The sequence below is a fragment of the Natrix helvetica genome (genome assembly GCF_964273705.1).
Source record: "Natrix helvetica genome assembly, chromosome: 2".
Classification (NCBI taxonomy): Eukaryota; Metazoa; Chordata; class Lepidosauria; order Squamata; family Natricidae; genus Natrix; species Natrix helvetica.
Window position 1 is genome coordinate 283618081 of NC_138552.1, and position 22362 is coordinate 283640442.

At 42.5% G+C, this 22362-nt stretch overlaps 1 protein-coding gene across 6 annotated transcripts in view; it reads right to left on the reverse strand.

Annotated features, from left to right (window-relative positions):
• Nucleotides 1-22362, reverse strand: part of CALN1 (calneuron 1) — a 402285-nt gene that overhangs the window by 52815 nt on the left and 327108 nt on the right. For all 6 annotated transcript variants that reach the window (XM_081941437.1, XM_081941438.1, XM_081941440.1 and 3 more), the window contains one exon: nt 6942-7054. In XM_081941437.1, coding sequence (XP_081797563.1) covers nt 6942-7054 — 113 coding nt within the window. The remainder of the gene's footprint in view (nt 1-6941; nt 7055-22362) is intronic.

Below are 22362 nucleotides of genomic sequence, written 5' to 3' on the forward strand. Positions count from 1 at the left end.
TGCACATGCTCCAGTTTTAGCACTCGGTTCTAAAAAGATAACCAGCAGTGATGGTTTCAAGAGGCAACAGGCTTCTTGAAAAAATAACTTTGGGACAACCATGACCTGGATGACTGAGAATCTCCATAGACAGACAGACAGACACACACACACACACACATATATTGTGTTGCATTTGTGCTGATAAATAAATAAAGGGAGAGTAGTATAGATCTATTTCAAGCTATTTAGCTCTCATCAGCTAGCCATACCCTTCGAACCTGGACTGTTTTTACATATTAGGCAGTTGTATTAGCCTCTAAGCCGTAGTATGCTCCCTCCCATATTTGGGCATACCAGGTGCTTTGACATAACACTTAATCATTTCCTTGGCTCAGCTGATAAGGGAGGAGAGCCTGTGGCTTAGAGGCTAATACAACTGCCTAATATGTAAAAACAGCCCAGGTTTGAATCCCAGTAAGGGTATGGCGAGCTGATGAGAGCTAAATAGCTTGAAATAGATCTATACCACTCTCCCTTTATTTATTTATCAGCACAAATGCAACACAAAAATGGTTTCCTGCCTGGAAGGCTCCTAGGCTGGAGCTGAAAGGCAAAAGGGAAGCAGTATGCTCCCTCCCATATTTGGGCATACCAGGTGCTTTGAGATAACACTTTATATATAGCCAAATCAACGGGGAAGCCAGATTTGCTTAACAATTTGCTTAAATTATCAACTTAACAACTGCACCGATACACTTAATAACTGTGGAAAGAAAGGTTGCAAAATGGGGCAAAACTCAGTTAACAAACTTCTCACTTAGCAGCATACATTTGGACTCAATTGTGGTCCTCAATTGAGGACTACCTGCATAGAGTTGAAGAAGAAGACGAACATCAAGACCAAACTATGTAATATATTGCAGCACAGAAAGACAGATATTTCAAAGAAGGAACATAAGAATCCTTACCCAAGAAGGGATAAGCCAAAAAAAAAAAAAAAAATTCCACACGAGATTATTTCAGAATGTGATTACTGTGGTGAGATTACTATATGCACAGAGATGGAAAGATTTGACTCTATGCTCTATGGAGGAGTAGTTGGTGAATTTGACAGATTTTGCTGAATTTGATAACTTGACTTCTTTGATTAGAAAAAAAGACATTATATTTTTTTGGCAACTCATCTGGACTGTTTGTATCAAAATGAAAAAAAATGAACTTGTGATTTATGGTTCTGAAGATTGGAAAGGATATCTTATTTTAAAAAAGATTGATATGATGTAACTTTAGAGAGTTTTCTACTTAAAATAGCTGTGAAGAATATCCAAAGCTACTTCTTAATACCTCTTTTCTATTTTTCTTCCACCTTTTTTCCCCTTCTTACACATTTTTTTTTTGCTTTTCCTTGATTTCTTTTCTTTTTTAATCCTTCCTTTGCATTAGTTTGCAATGATTTTAAAAATTTTTAAAAAATTAAAAGTTTTAATTTGTAAATACTGCATGTATACAATCAAGCCATCTACAGTTCAAGCATCTTGCCACAAGATGGCGTTGGAACAGGAACTCAATTTAATTTAGTTTTATTCTCGTATATAGAATATAATAGGTCAGCGATGGCGAACCTTTTTGGCTTGTGTGCAATAAGCGGGGGGGGGGGGGGGAGTGCAGGGGGGTCGTGTGTGGGCATGCTGCACTCATAATGCAATGCGCGACACCACCACCCCCAGCACGCATGTGCACATGACTGGCACTCTCATTTTTTGCATGCTGTTTTCGCCCTCCCCAGGCTCCAGAGGCTTTATAGGAGCCTGGGGAGGGTGAAAACAGCCCCCCGCCCCCCTGGTACCCGCCCTGGAGGCTTTGGGGATGCCTCCTGAGGGCTCCTGAACGCTTCGGAGGGCTAAAATCGGCCCTACGAGCAACCAGGAAGTAACTTCCAGTTTGCTTGTAAGGTCGTTTTTTGCCCTCCGGAGGCTTCAGGGAAGCTGCTGAAGCCTCCAGAGAGCCTCCAGGGGAGTCCTATAAAGCCTCTGGAGCCTGGGGAGGGCAAAAATGGCTTTAAAAAAGGCTGAACTCAGCTGGCCAGCGCATGCATGCGCACTGGCCAGCTAACAGGGCAACGCCTCGTGTGCCATGACAAATGCCATAAGTTCGCCATCCCAATAATAGGCTGTTTGGCTGGCTGCTACTTACTACAGTGTGCTCTGTGGAATTCTCACCTACTAGCAATTATAAGGAAACAAAAAAATAATAAGCAAAAAGTTGCAACTTGGGGTGTGCTCCTGTAGGAATTTAGCACTTACCCAAAGGTGGGTTGCTACTGGTTTTACTACCGGTTTGCTTCACATGCAGTTCAATGCAAATGGTTCTTTGTGCATGCGCAGAACAATTTACAGTGAACTGTGCATGCACGAGCACTACTAAACAACATGCCAGCAGCGGCAGCAGCGACCAGGAAATCGGTTCGGGGCATAGCCAGCTGGGGCTGCTGCTAGTTCTGCGACCCAGGCCTAAATACCACTACTGGTTCGGCTGAACTGGGCTGAACTGGGAGCAACCCACCTCTGCACCCACTCCTCTGCTAGAAAGATTAGATATTTTAGGAAATATTAAAACGGGCAGAATATTTCTCCTAAAAGGGAGGCAGAAACTCATCCTCCCCCTTTGTCAATGGGCCATAGTAGGAATTGCCCAAAGCCCTTTCATTACATCATCACCCAGCCAGGGTCAACCAAGCCTGGGGCTCAAAAGACGACCTACAGTGTTACCCCTGCATGGCTCCATGGGAGTATGACAACCAATCGGAACACAAGCTCCAATTCAAAACCCAATAGAGGGCATAAAGCCCAGGCACTCTCAGTATCTCTGCCCATTTTTTGCCCTGGATCTCAGGCCATGTGATCCTGTTCATCAATGAACCTTCTTTCTAAGCAACATCCATTAATCCAGTATATTGGAACTGAACCCAGATGGACATTTCTTCCAACACACCTATGACCTATTCCATAAACAAGCAACTGGTGTGACTTCCTGAAATAACAACCAGAGCAGTGGGTGAACTGTAAACCCCGTAAAAGATCAGCAATATGGAGAAAGTGAGTAAGCAACCACAATATTAGTTTTCTGTAGGTGATGAATCCTTTTGATCTTCCTTGATCTTCCTTGCTTCTACGTTAAGGCCACTAAAACTCAATAAGACTTAGAATTTACATTGTGAATGATTTTTAATGAACTCTGTAACTCTGGAATTCAAACTAGCATTCATTTATTTCAGGCTGGCTTGGGAATTCGGGGAGTTGAAGTCCACACAACTTAAAGTCGCCACCGTTGTAAAACAACAATTTCGTATCTTGATCTCCCCGCCCATCCTTTTCTCAGGCAATTCAGAATGAATAACTACCGAAGTCATGAAATAAAATCAAAGCGCGTTTTAAACCCTCCTAATCGAAACCAAACAAATAAAAACAGCAGGAAACCAGATTCTTTCAATGCGTAGATAAGAGTCATTTCTTTCACTGCTGCAAATAAAAACCAGTGTTATTAAAAGTCACTCTCTTCGTGGAACACAAGTCATACCAAGATTTCCTTAATGAGATCTGATTTGGGTCACCTAGTACCAACTGAAGACCCTGCCTTTCTACCCTGTTTCCCCGAAAATAAGCCCTCCCCAAAAATATTGCAACACAGCAGCAGCCATGAGGTGACCACGCTCACCGCCTCCCACACCTCAAAAATAATAAGACCTCCCTTGAAAATAAGGCCAAGTTCTTATTTTGGGGGTCAAAATAAAATAAGACCCTGTCTTATTTTCAGGGAAACACGGTATCTATGTGGTCTTTTCAACCATTTTTCTAAACTTTGCTTTTAGATTTACCCAACCCAAGGAAAACGTTTGATGAAATTCTCAAAGGGAAGGCAGGGAGTTTTCACATTGAACCTCAATTATAAAATAAAATAGACAAAGGGGCATGAGAAAGCGTCCTATCTTGGACATTTATCCTTCCATCAGTTAGCAATTACCTCTAACGTACAATGTTTTCAGTAAAACCAAGGAAAAGATTGCAATAGCACTTGGAGTTATATATCGTTTCACAGTGCTTTACAGCCCTCTCTAAATGGTTTACAGAGACAGCCTATGGCCCCCAACAATCCTCATTTTACCAAACTCGGAAGGATGGATGGCTGAGTCATCCTTGAGCCGGTCAGGATCGAACTCCTGGCAGTGAGCAGAGTCAGCCTACAATACTGCATTCTAACCACTGCGCCACCTCGGCTCTAAAGAATTAAAATATATCCCAAGAGATACTTTTCATAGACCTCTTCAAATCTGTGCGAGCAACCAACTCTCTTCACAACCTTGCAATAAACCTACAAGCGAAAAAAAACCCTCTATAGATAGTTCTCAACTTACAACCATTTATTTGGTGACCATTCAAAGTTACAGAGCTACTGAAAAAAGTGACTTATGACCACTCTTCACACATAAGGGCACTTGGCATCCAGCATATATTTAGAATGGTTGCAACGTCCTGGGGTCATGTGATCACCTTTTGCCACCTTTCCAATTGGCTTCCGACAAGCAATGTCGGAATGATCACATGATTCATTTAACAACTGAAGTGATTCACTTAACAACCATGGCAAAAAGTGGTAAAATTGGGCGCACCTCTCTTAACAATTGGCTTACTTGGCAATATATATATTTAGTTCCAATTGTGGTTGCTACGTTGAGGACTAACCTTTACTAAAACCCTGAGGATGAAAATGAATAGAATAGAATAACAAAGTTGGAAGGGACCTTGGAGGTCTTCTAGTCCAACCCCCTGCTTAGGCAGGAAACCCTACACCACTTCAGACAAATGGTTATCCAATATCTTCTTTAAAACCTACAGTGTTGGAGCATTCACAACTTCTGGAGGCAGGTTTTTCACTGATTAATTGTTCTAACTGTCAGGAAATTTCTCCTCAGTTCTAAGTTGCTTCTCTCCTTGATTAGTTTCCACCCATTGCTTCTTGTTCTACCCTCAGATGCCTTGGAGAATAGTTTGACTCCCTCTTCTTTGTGGCAACCCTTGAGATATTGGAACAATGCTATCATGTCTCCCCTAATCCTTCTTTCTCTTAAGCTAAACATATCCAGTTCCTGCAACCGTTCTTCATATGTTTTAGCCTCCAGTCCCCTAATCCTCTTTGTTGCTCTTCTCTGCGCTCTTTCTAGAGTCTCCATATCTTTTCTACATCGTGGCAACCAAAACTGAATGCAGTATTCCAAGTGTGGCCTTACCAAGGCATTATAAAGTGGTATTAACGCTTCACATAATACGTGAAGTAGAATGAAGTAGAAGTGAATGAGAAAGCGGCAGGCATCTCTTTTGAAGCTTTTGGAAAGCTAGATCATTTTCACCCCAATATATTAAGGACAGTACAACAAACCTATATTAAGTATGTTGAAGTCATACTCTAGACCAGGGATCTCCATGTTTGGCAACTCTACATGGGGCTGCCCTTGGGACGCGCCCGGAGACTGCAGTTAGTTCAGAACGCAGCCGCGCGGGCTGTGATGGGGAGTACAAGGTACTCCCACGTAACACCTCTCCTGCGCGAGCTGCACTGGCTACCTGTGGTTTTTCGGGTGCGTTTCAAGGTGCTGATTACCATCTTTAAAGCGCTCCATGGCATGGGACCTAGTTATTTGCGGGATCGCATCCTCCCACATACATCCCTGCGGCCAATTCGCTCACACAGGGAGGGGCTTCTCCTGGTGCCGTCCACTAGGCAATGCCAACGGGCGACACCAAGGAGTAGGGCCTTCTCTGTGATGGGCCCAACCCTCTGGAATGACCTCCCCCCTGACATCAGAACCACTACTGACCTCCGCTCCTTCCGGCAAAAATTGAAGACTCACCTGTTCCGACTAGCGGGCCTGGCATAATTACAACTGTTCCTCCCGGCAAATGTACTATTAACTGGTTATTTTAGGGGTATTGTTTTTAATTTAATTTGTGTGTGTTTTAGGGTTTAAAATTATATTTATATATACTGGCTCTGTACAGTTCTTTTAATTCTATTTTTAACCTCCTCCATTCTAACTGTACATATTCAATTCTATTTATTGCATCTTGATATATTTTTACATGGACTGTACACCGCCCAGAGTCCCTTTTGGGAGAGGGGGCGGTATAGAAGCATGGTAAAATAATAATAATAATAATAATAATAATAATAATAATAATAATAATAATAATAATAAATAAATAAATAAATAACTTGAAGACTTGTGGCTGGCTGGCTGAGGAATTCTGGGAGTTGAAGTCCACAAGTCTTTAAATTGCAAAACATGGACACACACACACACACACACACACACACACACACCTGACTGCCATTACCTTCACACTCCTAGCACATACTCAATGGTAACCTGCACATCATGTCCTTATCACTTCAACTGTAGCACATTTGAGGCAGAGGTGGTATTCAGCAGATTCTGACCAGTTCTGGAGAAGCAGTAGCGGAAATTTTGAGTAGTTCAGAGAATGGGTAAACATCACCTATGACTGGCCCTGCCCCCATCTATTCTCTGCCTCCTGAGTCCCAGCTGATCAGGAGGGAATGGGGATTCTGCAGTATCCTTCCCCCAGGAGTGGGGAAGGAATGGGGATTTTATAGTATTTTTCCCCTGCCATGCCCACCAAGCCATGCCCACCAAGCCACGCCCACACAACCGGTAGCAAAAAATGTTGAATCCCACCACTGATTTGAAGTAAGGGAAGAGACTGACATCAGTGTCTGTAGAAGCCACAACGACATCCTGTGAATCATGGTGTCAATACAGAAATAACACAACATACCAACTTTGAGTCATTTGGTGATAACATGGCTTGTGGAAAGAGTCTCTGAGGCGATCACATGTCTGTCAACTGTGACTTAAATATACATGAAAACCCCTTGCCACTAACCTGCCAGAATATGCTGTCAATTGTATTGCCCAAAAAGCCATCCCGCCCTTCTGAGGAGACCAGTTTAGGCCCAAGGATCGTCATGAATTCATCAAAATCAACTTGACCATCTCCTAGAAAGGAAGAGGAGAGAAAGAGAGAAAGAAACTGGTGTAAGAGAAGGGAGGGAAAAAAAATGAAAGCAGAGAATTCTGAGAAGCGACACCGAGGCTTAGTTAGTTAGCTTAGTTTACTTTATTGTCATTGCACCACAAAATTAAATGTGCTCTTCAGTGTACAATGACAGTTCAGGTTGTGGTTGTTAAGGAATCATGTGCAGTCCTTAAAGACAACCTCAGGTGGTGGCTGGTTTCCTCATTGACTTGACTTATTGGAAGCAGGCAGGGTGTCAGGGTTCCAAATAGCATCCAAAATTAAATCAGAGTCCAAGGCAAAGTTTTGCTCAAAGTTCCAATTTATTAAGAGAGCCATGTTGGCACATCTGGGAAAACCCGTATCTGAAAGCTTCCCGGTTTTCCACACCCAGTTGAAAGTTCAAGATCTTGCCCCCACACCCACAAGTCCCTCATATGGTCCAATCTTCCATTGTCATGCTGGCTGTTCCACCCATCCAGTTCCAGTCAGGTGCAGAGGTGCTGAGACAAAGGATGACCTTGGCAATCTAAAAGGAATTTTATTTTGGTTACATCACATCCTACTCCTTACTATCCCCCTCCCGTTTCCCCACTATAAAAACAGCATAGTAGATGGAAGTGTGGCAGGCCAAAGATCCCAAAAGGAAACTGGCTGCACTCCTGACACAGTGAAGATCACAAGCGGTGATGATGTGACTGTGGGAAGCTGTGACCATTGTAACTGTGTGCCGGTTGTCAAGTGCCCCAATCATGATCCTGTGACTGTGGGGACACTGCGACAGCCACAACTTCAAGGACCGGCCATAAGTCATCTTGTTGAGCACTGTTGTAACTTCGAATGGTTGCTGAACAAGAAGTCACTAAGTGAGGAGTACCTGTATAGTCAAAAGCCCTTCCCTGTCTTTCATGATTGACAAAGCATAATGATACCCCTGACAACAACAATCGGACCAATCACTTGGTCGGCTCCGTAGTACCCCGCAGTCTCTGGACTGCTGGCAAAACCATGTCAGCCAACACTCCAGGAGACGGGCTTAAGATACAGACAGATCTTGACAAACTTGAACATTGGGCACTATCTAATAAAATGAAATTCAGTGGTGAAAAGAGTAAGGTTCTACATTTAGGCAAGAAAAATGAAATGCACAGGTACAGTATAGGTGGTACCTTGCTCAACAGTAGTAACTATGAAAGGGATCTTGGAGTCCTAGTGGACAACCATTTAAATATGAGCCAGCAGTATGCAGCAGCTGCCAAAAAAGACAACACAGTTCTAGGCTGCATCAACAGAGGGATAGAATCAAGATCATGTGAAGTGTTAATACCACTTTATAATGCCTTGGTAAGGACACACTTGGAATACTGCATTCAGTTTTGGTCGCCACGATGTAGAAAAGATGTGGAGACTCTAGAAAGAGTGCAGAGAAGAGCAACAAAGATGATTAGGGGACTGGAGACTAAAACATATGAAGAACGGTTGCAGGAACTGGGTATGTTTAGCTTAAGAGAAAGAAGGACTAGGGGAGACATGATAGCAGTGTTCCAATATCTCAGGGGTTGCCACAAAGAAGAGGGAGTCAAACTATTCTCCAAGGCACCTGAGGGTAGAACAAGAAGCAATGGGTGGAAACTAATCAAGGAGAGAAGCAACTTGGAACTGAGGAGAAATTTCCTGACAGAACAATTAATCAGTGGAACATCTTGGCTCCAGAAGTTGTGAATGCCCCAACACTGGAAGTCTTTAAGAAGATGTTGGATAGCCATCTGTCTGAAACGGTATAGGGTTTCCTGCCTAGGCAGGGGGTTGGACTAGAAGATCTCCAAGGTCCCTTCCAACTCTGCTATTGTATTGTATGTCTTCATGCTTTTTGCAAGAATATCAGGGGCGGGGGGGGGGCAATCTTATTATTTCTGAAAGGATGATGGCTTCATGGATTGTTCACCAGAGATTTTTGACAGCAATTGTACCACAAATTATTTTGTTGGGGGAAGACATTTTTACTCTTCCAGACAAAAGAGAAGATCACAGCAGAAGTACAAGACGCCGATGAAAATCACACCAAGTAAAACACGCTCAAGGGGGGGAAAAGGCAATAAAGTAAAGCAAAGCAAACCGAAGCCAATTAAAACAGAACTATTAAAGCGAGGAATAAAGAAAAGAGACAACTCAGCTAAACTGATCAAAGACGGAGCTCAACTTGTGAATATTTATGGAGGAAATTTCCAGCAGGGCAGCTACTTACACAATACCACAAATGGGTTGTTGATTTGTGGGAAACGTTAGGGAATAGGCAGCGTGGTGTTTCGTGGCTGGTTTTCGTTCTAAAGGCAGGCTTAATTAAAAGGAAGGAAATAGAAGGAAACTGCAGAACGAAACTGCAGAACAAAGCACCCAGCATCTTAATTCACAACAGATCCCTTGGTCTCATTTGATTAGAAAATAAACACGTTCAGAGGACTTTCTGCTGCTTAGCTTAGAAGCATTTTCATTGAACTGGGGGGGGGGGGGGGGAAGGAAAACAGTTAAGGAAATGCATTATGTTTTTCTTCTGTCCAGGGGATGTTTCAGAGCTACCAGCACTCAAAATGATCACCATATAGCTGCAAAGAATTACTCAAAATTCTTAACTCGAGTCCTTGTCTAAATCCTTGCAGCCCAGATATCAGAAGTCTAGTGTTTTATCAGTGGGCACACCTCATCATGGCAGCCATTTTATGGGCCAGCAAGCTTCCACAGCATTTTTAGTAACTTTGTCAGGAGAGGGCCTCAAAATACCAATTTTGGTCAATGGACTCCCTCATGTTTGCCTGTCACTGGCATTTATGAGAGGCTCAAATCTTATTTATTCCTATGTTACCCATCTTTCTATAGTAACTCTGGGCAATTTGCAATAGAATAAAAGCAAGAGTATAAAAATATCAATGGTAAAGGTAAAGGTTCCCCTCACACATATGTGCTAGTTGTTCCTGACTCTAGGGGGACTCAAAGAGATCTTTTATATTTCCCTTTGTTGGGGCGTAACCTCCTACTTCAATTTTCCTTATGCCACTGTCAACCTCCAAAACATCTTTTGTCTGCTTTTTATTTCCCAATCTGTCCATCAATATTATTTATGCTCTCACAGTTCTTTGCCTTTTCCCAATTCTGATTTATAAGTGTGGGTTAATAGATCTTCTTACTAGGCTTTCATCTCGCCTCTGTACACTCCTGTTCAGCTGCTTTGGCCTGAAGCCAGCTTCTTGTGTAGCCATGTTGCCATGCTGCTGCCCCAATTCTGATTCAGAAGGCAAATCTCTGACCTACGAGGGACCTGTTGCACTTCCTCTGGGTCTGATGGGATCCTGCCCCTTCTTCACCCCCCTCCCCCACAAGGGGGTTCTGATCCAAAAATGGATCTTGGAAATGGTTTTTCAGACAGGGTTCATGTGAGACTCTACAGAGCTCACATCCTCCATGTCTATCCAGATGGAGAACTTCGGGTCGACTCCCTTCTATTTGCATTTTTACATGCTTTCGAACTGCTAGGTTGGCAGAGATTTGGATAAGTAACGGGAGCTCACTCCGTTATGCGGTGCTAGGGATTTGAACCGCCGAACTGTTGACCTTTCTGATCGGCAAGCTAAGTGCCTCAGCCACTGAGCCACAGCATGCCCAATAAAAATATTAATACGTTACAAATATTGCAAATATTAACAGAGATTGGGTAGAGTAGGAACCAGTACGTGAGCAGGATGGAGGTGGGGTCTTCTTTCTTAGTTCATTGACCACCTCCATTGTAGAATGCTCCCATTGGGGACCCCAGGGAATTTGGCAGAGCTTGGTTTTGAGATGCTTTCAGAAGGATCAGAGATGATCTCACCTCCAGGGCAGCGGTGGGTTCCGGCCAGTATGGCCCAGTACGGTCGAACCAGTAGTAGTCGGGCAAAGCGGCCACCGTATTGGTACGGTGGCTCATTTGGCCCACCCACCTGCCTGCATTCCATACCTGTTTTTGAAGCAACCGGGCCAATTGCGCATGCGCGCACAGCGTGCGGCACCTGCGCGACCTCCAACAAGCAGCTGGGTGTCACAGGGGCAGTGGAGTGCACATGCCTGCACAGCGCATGTCTTGTGTGAGCACAAACAGACCACGAGCAGCGTACCGGTAGCAACGTAAGAGCAACCCACCATTGCTCCAGGGGCACTCTGTTTGAGTGTGTGTGTGTGTGTGTGTGTGTACACAGCAGAAAAGGCCCTTCTCCTGGATCCCATCGGCCAATCTTCTTTGACCAATGGGGTCAACTGCAGGCTAGGTAGTAACTACGGAGTAAGAGGCTAATCCCATTGGGATAAGATGGTTCCTCGGGTAGCCTGGACCCATGCCACGAAGGGTTTAAACTAAATGAACACCTTGAACCAGACCCAGAAGCAAATTTTCAACCAAGTGCAGCACTCATTGGAAGATTTCTATGGAGCTTCTCAGTCCTCCAGGTCATGGTTGTCCCAAAGGTACTTTTTCAAGAGGCAATGGGACTTTCTGGATTTTCTTCCAAGATGTTTCGCTTCTCATCCAAGAAGCTTCTTCAGCTCTGACTGGATGGTGGGGAATGGAAGGAAGGAGTCAGAGCTGAAGAAGCTTCTTGGATGAGAAGCGAAACATCTTCAAAGAAAAACAAGAAGGTCCAGTTGCCTCTTGAAAAAGCACCTTTGGGACCCTCATTGGAAGATCCGCACAGCCTTAACCTTTTATTTATATCCCACCTCTCCAGTCAGTTTGAGCAAGTACTAGGTGAGACATGATAGCATTGTTCCAAAATCTCAGGAGTTGCCACAAAGAAGAGGGAGTCAAACTATTCTCCAAGGCACCTGAGGACAGAACAAGAAGCAATGGGTGGAAACTAATCAAGGAGAGAAGCAACTTAGAACTGAGGAGAAACTTCCTGACAGTTAGAACAATTAATCAGTGGAACAGCTTGCCTCCAGAAGTTGTGAATGCCCCAACACTGGAAGTCTTTAAGAAGATGTTGGAGAGCCATTTGTCTGAAACGGTATAGGGTTTCCTGCCTAGGCAGGGGGTTGGACTAGAAGACCTCCAAGGTCCCTTCCAACTCTACTATTGTATTATTGTATTATTGTATTATTTCAGGTGGCTAGGAGGATAAATAAAAGCAAAATAAAAAATGACATAAATTAAAATCAAAGCAAACCCAGCTATTAAAAAACCTGGCAAAAGAGATGCTCTTCAGTTGCTCTTCTTAGGGGACAGAAAATAAGGCCAAACACATGTTCTAAAAGGAATGCATTCCATGGTTTGGAAGTGAAGCAGGAGATGGCCCCTTGTCCATGTTCCAAAAAAGCTATCTTCTAACAATAGCTTAAACTTCACAAAGGTTTGTCCAGCAGCTTCTACTAGCCAAATAGTTCAAACCAGAGGAAGATGTTCGGTAGATGGTCAGGCGCTAAGCCAGACCCCTCAAGATTAATACCAAAGTTTTAATTTGGATGTTATAAAAATATCTACAACATTAAAGCAGGGTGGGAGGAAAGGGCCTTCAATAGAAAAATGCATCATGGTTTTTTTTGAATGCAGCATTTCATAGTTGTGCCCTTGTCAATGGGCATACTGCCAAGGCAGATAAAGACCACACTAATGCATACTTGATCAAGTAAAGATTTATTTATGTGGTGTGTAAAGGGATACATACCCAGAGTAGTAAACAGTAAAGAACAGTTGCAGGAACTGGGTATATCTAATTTAATGAAAAGAAGGACTAGGGGAGAAATGATAGCAGTGTTCCAATATTTGAGGGGTTGCCCCAAAATTGAGGGAGTCAAACTATTCTCCAAAGCACCTGAGGGTAGAACAGGAAGCAATGGGTGGAAACTAATCAAGGAGAGAAGCAACTTAGAACTGAGGAGAAATTTCCTGACAGTTAGAACAATAAATCAGTGGAACAGCTTGCCTCCAGAAGTTGTGAATGCCCCAACACTGGAAGTCTTTAAGAAGATGTTGGAGAGCCATTTGTCTGAAACGGTACAGGGTTTCCGGCCTAGGCAGGGGGTTGGACTAGAAGATCTCCAAGGTTCCTTCCAACTCTGCTATTGTATTGTATTGTATTGTATTATGTCTATAGTGTCTAGTCAAAGTAATGCTGGAACACACACACACACACACACACACAAACACACACAGAGTCAGTGTTCCAAATATCATGCAGAATTAAATCAGATTCCAAGGCAGAACTCTCCTTAAAGTTCCAATTTAATAAGACAGACATGTTGGCACATCTGTGGAATCCCTAATCTAAAAGCTTCCTGGGATTCCACCCAGTTGAAAGTTCATGATCTTATCCCCACACCCATAAATCCATCACACACACATGAACTTGCATCCAAGATGCACACTATCACCCTCAAAAGTACTGTGATTTGACACTATAGATATAATTCATTCCTTTTCATTTCAGCAGCCCAGGCATTCCAGAGTTATGCTGGAACACAGACACACAGATAGACAACGTCATACCCTCCCGGGGCATTAGGTTCATTAAATATTGTTCTGACCATGCATTTTAAATTCCCCAAAATCTACCATGATCAATATTTTAAAGCTAAATTGAAGATGCAGTTGCTCAAAATTAAGGTAATTTAAGTGAAACAATCGATTATGTGTTATATAAAAAAGAACCCAATTAAGAGAAATTCTCACTTGAAACAAAACCTGTATATTTCCAGAACCCTAGAATAATCAGTTGAAGTCAAACATGTAAATAATAGAACTCTTTCCAGAGAGTTTGTTTCAGTTTTGGTGTCCCCCCCCCCTTTTTTTTTTTAGAATTTAGGGATGTACAAAACATTTTGCATTCAAAACATCTCACTGTTTCGAGCTTGACAAGAGTTCCTTTGAATGCAATTGAAAATGAACAATTTTGATCATTCAAGAAGCATTCAGCATCCAAAATGATTGAAGGAGCCTCCTTTTTTTGTGAAACAGTTATCTTGCACTCAGAATGATTGTTTTGAGCTTGAAAAGCGGCATTTCGAATTCAAACAGGTTGCATGTTCAAAATCTAATACATAGCTTTTTAAAAAATGAAGGAGGCTAATGTGTTAAGCTATTGTTATAAATTCCTTAACATTAAAGAGCTGGACCATAAACTGGCCATAAACAGCAAGGAAAAAAGTAAATTAAATATGTCAAGAAGATTGCTAATGCGTTCTGTTTCCAGCTATTACAAAGCATGGAGAATTAGGCCCAAGAATTATTATTATTATTATTACAACAAAAAAGTTCTTGTTAAAGAAACACTCGAACAAAATAACCCTTTCCTCCAAAGTCATGTTGCCTTAATGGAGCAGCGCGCAATGGAACAACCTCCATTTATTATCCTGATAATTTGAAAATCTGAACATCCTGAGTGGCTTTTCTTATGGTCTTTTATATTCCTATCCCATTATGGTTGAAAGCAGTAATTTACAACCTTTTGGGATCAGTGCCCACTTTTTCAATATGGATAGTCTTTATTTGGGAGCCAGTTTAGCATAGTATTAAGGGAAGACACCCCTCTCCTAGAAGAATGAAATATTTTGAGGAACATTAAAAAGGCAGAATATTATATTTCCCTGGATGAGAAATGGAGAAACACGTTTTTTTTAAAGAGGGAGAAAGCAGCCCCCACCTTTCTTAATAGCCCTCAGCAGATGTCACTCCGTAAGAGTGAAAGTGTAAAGCTTAAGGAAAGACTAAATGAAGAAGACACAGGAGTTAGAAATTAACAAGGTATATAGGTAGAGATGAACAAACATATATCAATGGAAAGAAGGATTGTAAATTAAGGACTGTATATAATAGTATCACATATATAGACAAAGAGAAACCAAAATAAGGGGGGAGAAGTACAATGGATGTATACCGAGGTGAAAATGTTGCACAGAAGGAAATTGCAAAAAATATATTTTTCTTTTTGTCTTTTTTAAAAAAAACCAGTTCAATATTTTTTTAAAAAAAGAGTGAAGAATGATTGATTGATTGATTGATTGAATGAATATTACTCACATACCACTTCTTCAGAACTGAACAAGCTTATTGGATGAGAAGCAAAATGTCTTCAAGGAAAAACAAGGAAGTCCTGTTGTCTTTTGAAAAAAGACCTTTGGGTCAATTATAACCTGAGAATCTCCATAGGTGAGTGGATGGATGGATGGATGGATGGATGATTGATTGATTGATTGATTGATTGATTGATTGATTGATTGAATGGATGGATGAATGAATGCCCTTACTGGGTGGGTGGGGAATCATGGACCTTAAATTAGACACTAATATTTAGCTTATGTGTCGTGCATGGCTGACTTCTACTTATTCTACCATCTAAATCTATTCTATAAACTATTTTTTAAAAAAAAAACATGGGTTTTTATTTCATGTTGTCCTGTCTTCACAGCAGAGTGTTAAAACTGCTTCTTCTAAGGATCAGATTGTGTTGTGTTCTTTGTTGAAAGGAACCAAATCAGTTTCCAAAAGTGAAATCTTACAAGGAGATAACAGTGACACATCATGCGCAAACCAATGCTGTGTCCCACTTTTCCCCCCTAAATCTTATTCTTTGGCTGCAAAATGTCAGGATTTTACCAGAAGTAGCCATGTACTGGATCAATCCAATTTTTAGATTTTAAAGCACTAAAAGTACAATTTAATGAAGAGACCTCAATTTCCCTTAAACTACAGTGATAGAACATACAAAAGGATTTTGACCGAGTTTTAATTATGGATTACTCTGAAAAGAAAGGAGGGGAATTTCTGTTCACTTTTTAAAAAGTAAATTGTAAATAGAATACAATAGAATAACAGAGTTGGAAGGGACTTTGGAGGTCTTCTAGTCCACCCCCCCTGCTTAGGCAGGAAACCCTATACAATTTCAGACAAATGATTATCCAATTTCTTCTTAAAAACTTCCAGTGTTAAAACATTTACAATTTCTGGAAGCAAGTTGTTCCACTGATTAATTGTTCTAACTGTCAAGAATTTTCTCCTTAGTTCTAGGTTGCTTCTCTCCTTAATTAGTTTGCATCCATGGTTTCTTGTCCTGCCATCAGGTGCTTTGGAGAATAGCTTGACTCCCTCTTCTTTGTGGCAACCCCTGAAATATTGGAACACTGCTATCATGTCTCCCCTAGTTTTCTTTAAACTAGACATACCCAATTCCAGCTACCATTCTTTATATGTTTTAGCCTCCAGTCCCCTAATTATCTTCGCTGCTCTTCTCTGCACTATTTCTAGAGTCTCAGCATCTTTTTTTTACATTGTGGCGACCAAAGCTGGATGCAGTATTCCAAGTGTGGCCTTACCAGGCATTGTAAAGTGCTATTAACACTTCAGGTGATCTTGATTCTATTGAGAATCAAGAGATTGTGTTTTATTTCTGCTTTAACATTGCAGGGATGTCTGTCATTCAAATACCACTTCAAATCACCAGCAATAGTGTATAATGTAAAGTGACTAAATACTAAGAATAATTTACACAAAGGTGAACTACTGAAATGGAAAAAAGGATTTTTCTCTCACCCCAAGCACAAGGAAGAGCACTAAATCAGGTTAATAAATTGACTAGTAATTCAAACAATTCCTTTCCAACCTCAGATTGTTCCAAAGATTGGTGCTTTATTTCTCCCCTTCTCTTAGCACAATATCGTTTAAATAGCCTGGCCTCAAGCATGAAGAGCCATCACAGCCAGAATCAATAGACGAGAAAAATTTCTAAGTAAAGTTGTGCTTCACAAGATGTACAGTTTTAGTTTAAAAATGACCCAGAGTTCATTAGCTAAAGGTGCCTGTTGGGACATATCCCTAATAAGTGCTGCTGTTATTTGCCAACAAAAGGACAATGATGTCATCTCTGTATCAGATATTTGATCAACTGTGGAGAGTGAAATAATAACTCCTCTCTGATTTTTGGAATTATAGAATGGAATAGAATAGAATAACAGAGTTGGAAGGGACCTTGGAGGTCTTCTAGTCCAACCCCCCTGCTTCAGCAGGAAACCCTACACCACTTCAGACAAATGGCTATCCAATATCTTATTTAAAACTTACAGTGTTGGAGCATTCACAACTTCTGGAGGCAGGTTTTTCACTGATTAATTGTTCTAACTGTCAGGAAATTTCTCCTCAGTTCTAAGTTGCTTTTCTCCTTCATTAGTTTCCATCCATTGCTTCTTGTTCTACACTCAGGTGCCTTGGAGAATTGTTTGACTCCCTCTTCTTTGTGGCAACCCCTGAGATATTGGAACACTGCTATCATGTCACCCCTAGTCCTTCTTTTCATTAAACTAGCCACGGCCGGTTCCTGCAACCGTTCTTCATATGTTTTAGCCTCCAGTCCCCTAATCATCTTTGTTGCTCTTCTCTGCACTCTTTCTAGAGTCTACACAGCTGTTTTACATCGTGGCGATGTAATTAAACCAGGGATGTGCAACGTTGGCAATTGTAAGACTTGTGGACTTTTAAAGCTATATGTCAAGGTTCCAAGCAGTGCCATAATGCAATCAAGCGTCTCAAGCTATCCGGCAATAAAAATCCACTTTCACTAGGAGCACCATGTCAGCATTACCTAGGTGAAGCCGACTCTGTCTTCACCGCGTTCACAACTTGCCTCTGACCCTGTTTCCCCCTCCCCACATCATGTGTCACCCAGTCACATTCCCCAACAAGGTAATTTCGTGGGTTGCAGAAATCACTCCCTTCCAGGGATTGCTGGTATCCACGAAGATGGCCTTGACACGGTCAGCCCGAATACATCTTTTTATGACTGAAGAGTAAGAGCCTTGGTGAAGCTGCGAGGTGCGATTTCCCATCCCCCTGCCAACGGCAACTCAGGAGCAGGTCAGGGAAGCTTCATGAGTTGACATTCTGTCAGGCCTGCAGCCATCTTTTTTTTGGACCTTAGGCCTACCACACTTTCTGTAATTCTACTATGCATTTTCTATTATGGAAAAATAGGAGGGGGGATTGTAGGAGTTACATGCTATGTTGCCATAACAAAATTATTTCTAGAAAGCCAAGGTCATCCTTTGTCTCTGCACCTGACCGGAACTGGATGGGTGGAACTGCCAGCATGGCAGTGGAAGATTGGATCATGTGATGGACTTGTAGGTGTGGGGGCAAGATTTTGAACTTTCAACTGTTTGGGGAAAACCGGGAAGCTTTCAGATTCGGGTTTTCCCAGATGTGCCAACATGGCTCTCTTAATAAATTGGAACTTTGAGCAATACTTTTGTTTTGGACTCTGATTTACTTTTGGATGCTATTTGGAAACCTGACACATTCGGCCTTCCTCGCTTCCTGGAGTCGACCTATACAAAGCATCTCTTTTGCCCAGGCAAATGGCAACTTCTACTATACTCAACTGGCAGAATTTTATTGTAGCAACTTAGGACTGGCAATGTTTAATTTCTCCAAATAAATTTCTCTCCAATATATAATTGACTAGGAATAAGGCTGATGCCATAATTCAAATAAGAAGCCTATATTTAAAGGTAAATTAATCTGGGGAAGCTCTTGCCTTATTTTCTTAATCATTTTAGTGCTATTTCCATGTAAAAGGGTCTCTGTTGTAAACACATGTTACTCTGTTTTGGTTGTTTTGGAAATGCTATTGCAGTTCTTATCCATGTTTAAGGCGTAGTGCTGACACCAACTTTGGCTGATTCTGAAAAACTAAGTAAGGTGAGATCTGGTTACAAGTAGGGCTTGGTTAACAAACATTGGTCCAGAAACCATTCAAAGTTATGACAGCATTGAACGAGGAGACTTACAGACAGAAATTGAGGCTGCTGCAACAACCCCGTGGTCATGTGATCACAATTCATGTGCTTGGCAACTGGTTTGAAATTATGATGGTCAGAGTGTTCCATAGTCATGTGATCCCCATGGTGGCGCAGTGGTTAGAATGCGGTACTGCAGGCTACTTCTGCTGACTGCCGGCTGCCTGCAATTTGGCAGTTCGAATCTCACCAGGGTCAAGGTTGGCTCAGCCTCCCATCCTTCTGAGGTGGGTAAAATGAGGACCCCGATTGTTGGGGGCAATAACTCTGTAAAATGCGCAGAGGTGGGAGGTGTAAAGCACTGTGAAGTGGTATATAAGTGCTATTGCTATCACCATTTGCAACCTTCACTGCTGGCTTCCGACAAACAAAGCCAACGGGAAAACTGGCAGGAGCTGACAAGTGCAACATCACTCTTAATGACTGTGTGGAATTTGCTTAACAATTGCAACTGGAACTGCGGGGACTGCTGTGGTAACTTGGCACAGTCATGTGATGTCACACTTTATGATTGCTTCACTGAATGATGGGCAATTATTAACTGGTGGCAGAGTGGCTAAGTGCAGTACTCCAGGCAAACTCTGCCCAAGGCTGGAGTTCGATCCTGATGGGGTTCCAGGTTGACTTAGCCATCCATACCTCTAACATCGGTAAAATGAGAACATGGATTGTTGGGGACAATATACAAATAATATTGACATTGTAAACCACCCAGAGAATGCTGTAAACTGATATGGGGCAGTATGGTGGCACAATGGTTAGAATGCAGTACTGCAGGCTACCTCTGCTGACTGCTGGCTGACTCCAAATTGGCAGTTCGAATCTCACCAGCTTCAAGGTTGACTCAGCCTTCCATCCTTCCGAGCTCGGTAAATGAGGACCAAGATTGTTGGGGGCAATAGGCTGACTCTGTAAACTGCTTAGAAAGGGCCGTAAATAACTGTGAAGCGGTATATAAGTCTAAATGCTACTGTTATTGCTAACTGAGGACTACCTGTAGTATTCATCTCTTGCGATAAGGATGAGTCCGTATAATCACTAGGAGTTGAGCACAAATAGAAGAGACCTTTACTTTAAGCATAATTTATAACTTACACTATGATTTTCATGGGTAAGAGAAAAGGGGAAAAAATCACATTAAAGCGGTGAAAGAGGAGTCCGGAGACTATGAAATATGGTTCAGGGTATGTATTTGAACTCTGGACTCACCTACTCTGTATAAAAGGTAATATAAGCATTTCTCAATGACTTTTTAATGGGTGAAGGTGTGCAGACAGCAATGCAGTTATTTGGTTTCAGTGGACCTTGACATTAATTCAAACGCTGATGATACTCAGCTGTATATTTCAACCCCAAACCACCCCAACGAGGCTGTCGAAGTGATGTCCCGGTGTTTGGAAGCCGTCGGGGTCTGGATGGGGGACAACAGACTTAAACTCAACCCCTCCAAGACCGAGTGGCTGTGGTTACCGGCACCTCGGTTCAGCCAGCTGACTCCATCGCTGGCCATAGGGGGCGAACAATTGTCCCCTGTGGAGCGGGCGCGCAATTTGGGCGTCCTCCTTGATGCCCGGCTGTCAATGGAGGACCATGTGGCAGCCGTGGCAAGGGGGGCGTTCCACCAGGTTCGCCTGGTGCGCCAATTGCGCCCCCTACTGGACCGGAGTGCCCTGCGCACGGTCACTCATGCGCTGGTGACATCTCGCCTGGACTACTGCAATGCTCTCTACATGGGGCTTCCCTTGGGACGCATCCGGAGACTGCAGCTAGTTCAGAACGCAGCCGCGCGGGTTATTATGGGAAGTACACGTTACTCCCACGTAACACCTCTCCTGCGCGAGCTGCACTGGCTACCTGTGGCCTTTCGGGTGCGTTTCAAGGTATTGATCACCATCTTTAAAGCGCTCCATGGCAGTGGACCTAGTTACCTGCAGGATCGCATCCTACCACACACATCCCTGCGACCTATCCGCTCTCACAGAGAGGGGCTCCTCCTGGTGCCGTCTGCTGGTCAATGCCAGCGGGCGACACCTAGGAGTAGATCCTTCTCTGTGATGGGCCCAACCCTCTGGAATGACCTCCCCCCAGACATTCGAACTACCACCGACCTCCGTTCCTTCCGGCAAAAGTTAAAGACTCACCTATTTCAATCAGCTGGCCTGGCACTTTCTTAGTTTTACCTCCCGGGGATTTACTCATTTTAATTGGGTTTGGGGTTTTAATAAGCTTTTAATGTATTATATTTATTATTCTATGTACAGTCTTACAACCTCCTCCACCTACGTATTTAATTATTTAACTGTTTTTGTATGTATTTTATAACGTATTTTAGGGACTGTACACCGCCCCGAGTCCCTTTCGGGAGAGGGGGCGGTCTATAAATATGAATAATAAATAAAAATAAATAAATAAAACACATTATTTATACACATGTTACGGTGAAAGACCGAAATCTGGTGAATGTCGACATTCACCGGTGAATGTTGACATTCACCAGATACGCTTGGTGAATGTCCGAAAATACCCTTATCCTCTCGACACCCTTACCCTAATACCTCGGCAGATATGCTTCCTTTTCGCGTCTTCTATTCACGGAGTTTTTTTTTTTATGTCGATCGCAGGATCGCAGGTTTTTTTAAAAAAACTCCGCGAATAGAAGACGCTTAAAAGGAAGCATATCTGCCGAGGTATTAGGGTAAGGGGATTAGGGTAAGGGTGTCGAGAGGATAAGGGTATTTTCGGATCGCAGGATCGCAGGTTTTTTTAAAAAAACTCCGCGAATAGAAGGGTGTCGAGAGGATAAGGGTATTTTCGGATCGCAGGATCGCAGGTTTTTAAAAAAAATCTCCGCGAATAGAAGGGTGTCGAGAGGATAAGGGTATTTTCGGATCGCAGGATCGCAGGTTTTTTAAAAAAAACTCCGCAAATAGAAGGGTGTCGAGAGGATAAGGGTATTTTCGGATCGCAGGATCGCAGGTTTTTTTTAAAAAAACTCCGCGAATAGAAGGGTGTCGAGAGGATAAGGGTATTTTCGGACATTCACCAAGCGTATCTGGTGAATGTCGACATTCACCGGTGAATGTTGACATTCACCAATTTCGGTCTTTCACCGTAACACACACACACATATAAATGTAAATGAGATTGTAATACAACATAGTGTTTCTTCCTTCACCTATCTTTCTGTCTGTCTAATTGCTTATATCAATATTCAGAGCAAACATAATAAGTCAGGCATTGATTTCATCTATTACAGTTCACTACTGTTCTGATCTAGGCTTCCCAAAAGCACAAAGCCAGCTCCTCATCCAGATAAAGCCCCATTTATTTAGTTTAAAGTGAATTCCTCTCCAGCAAAGTCCCGGCCTCAAGAGATTTCACCATTATAGACCTTTATCAGGATTGGAGAGCTGCCACGCCAATATCTTCCAAACGCCACTTGGTAGCAGACAATACTTGGGAAGAAGTCAGGAACAGATCTTCA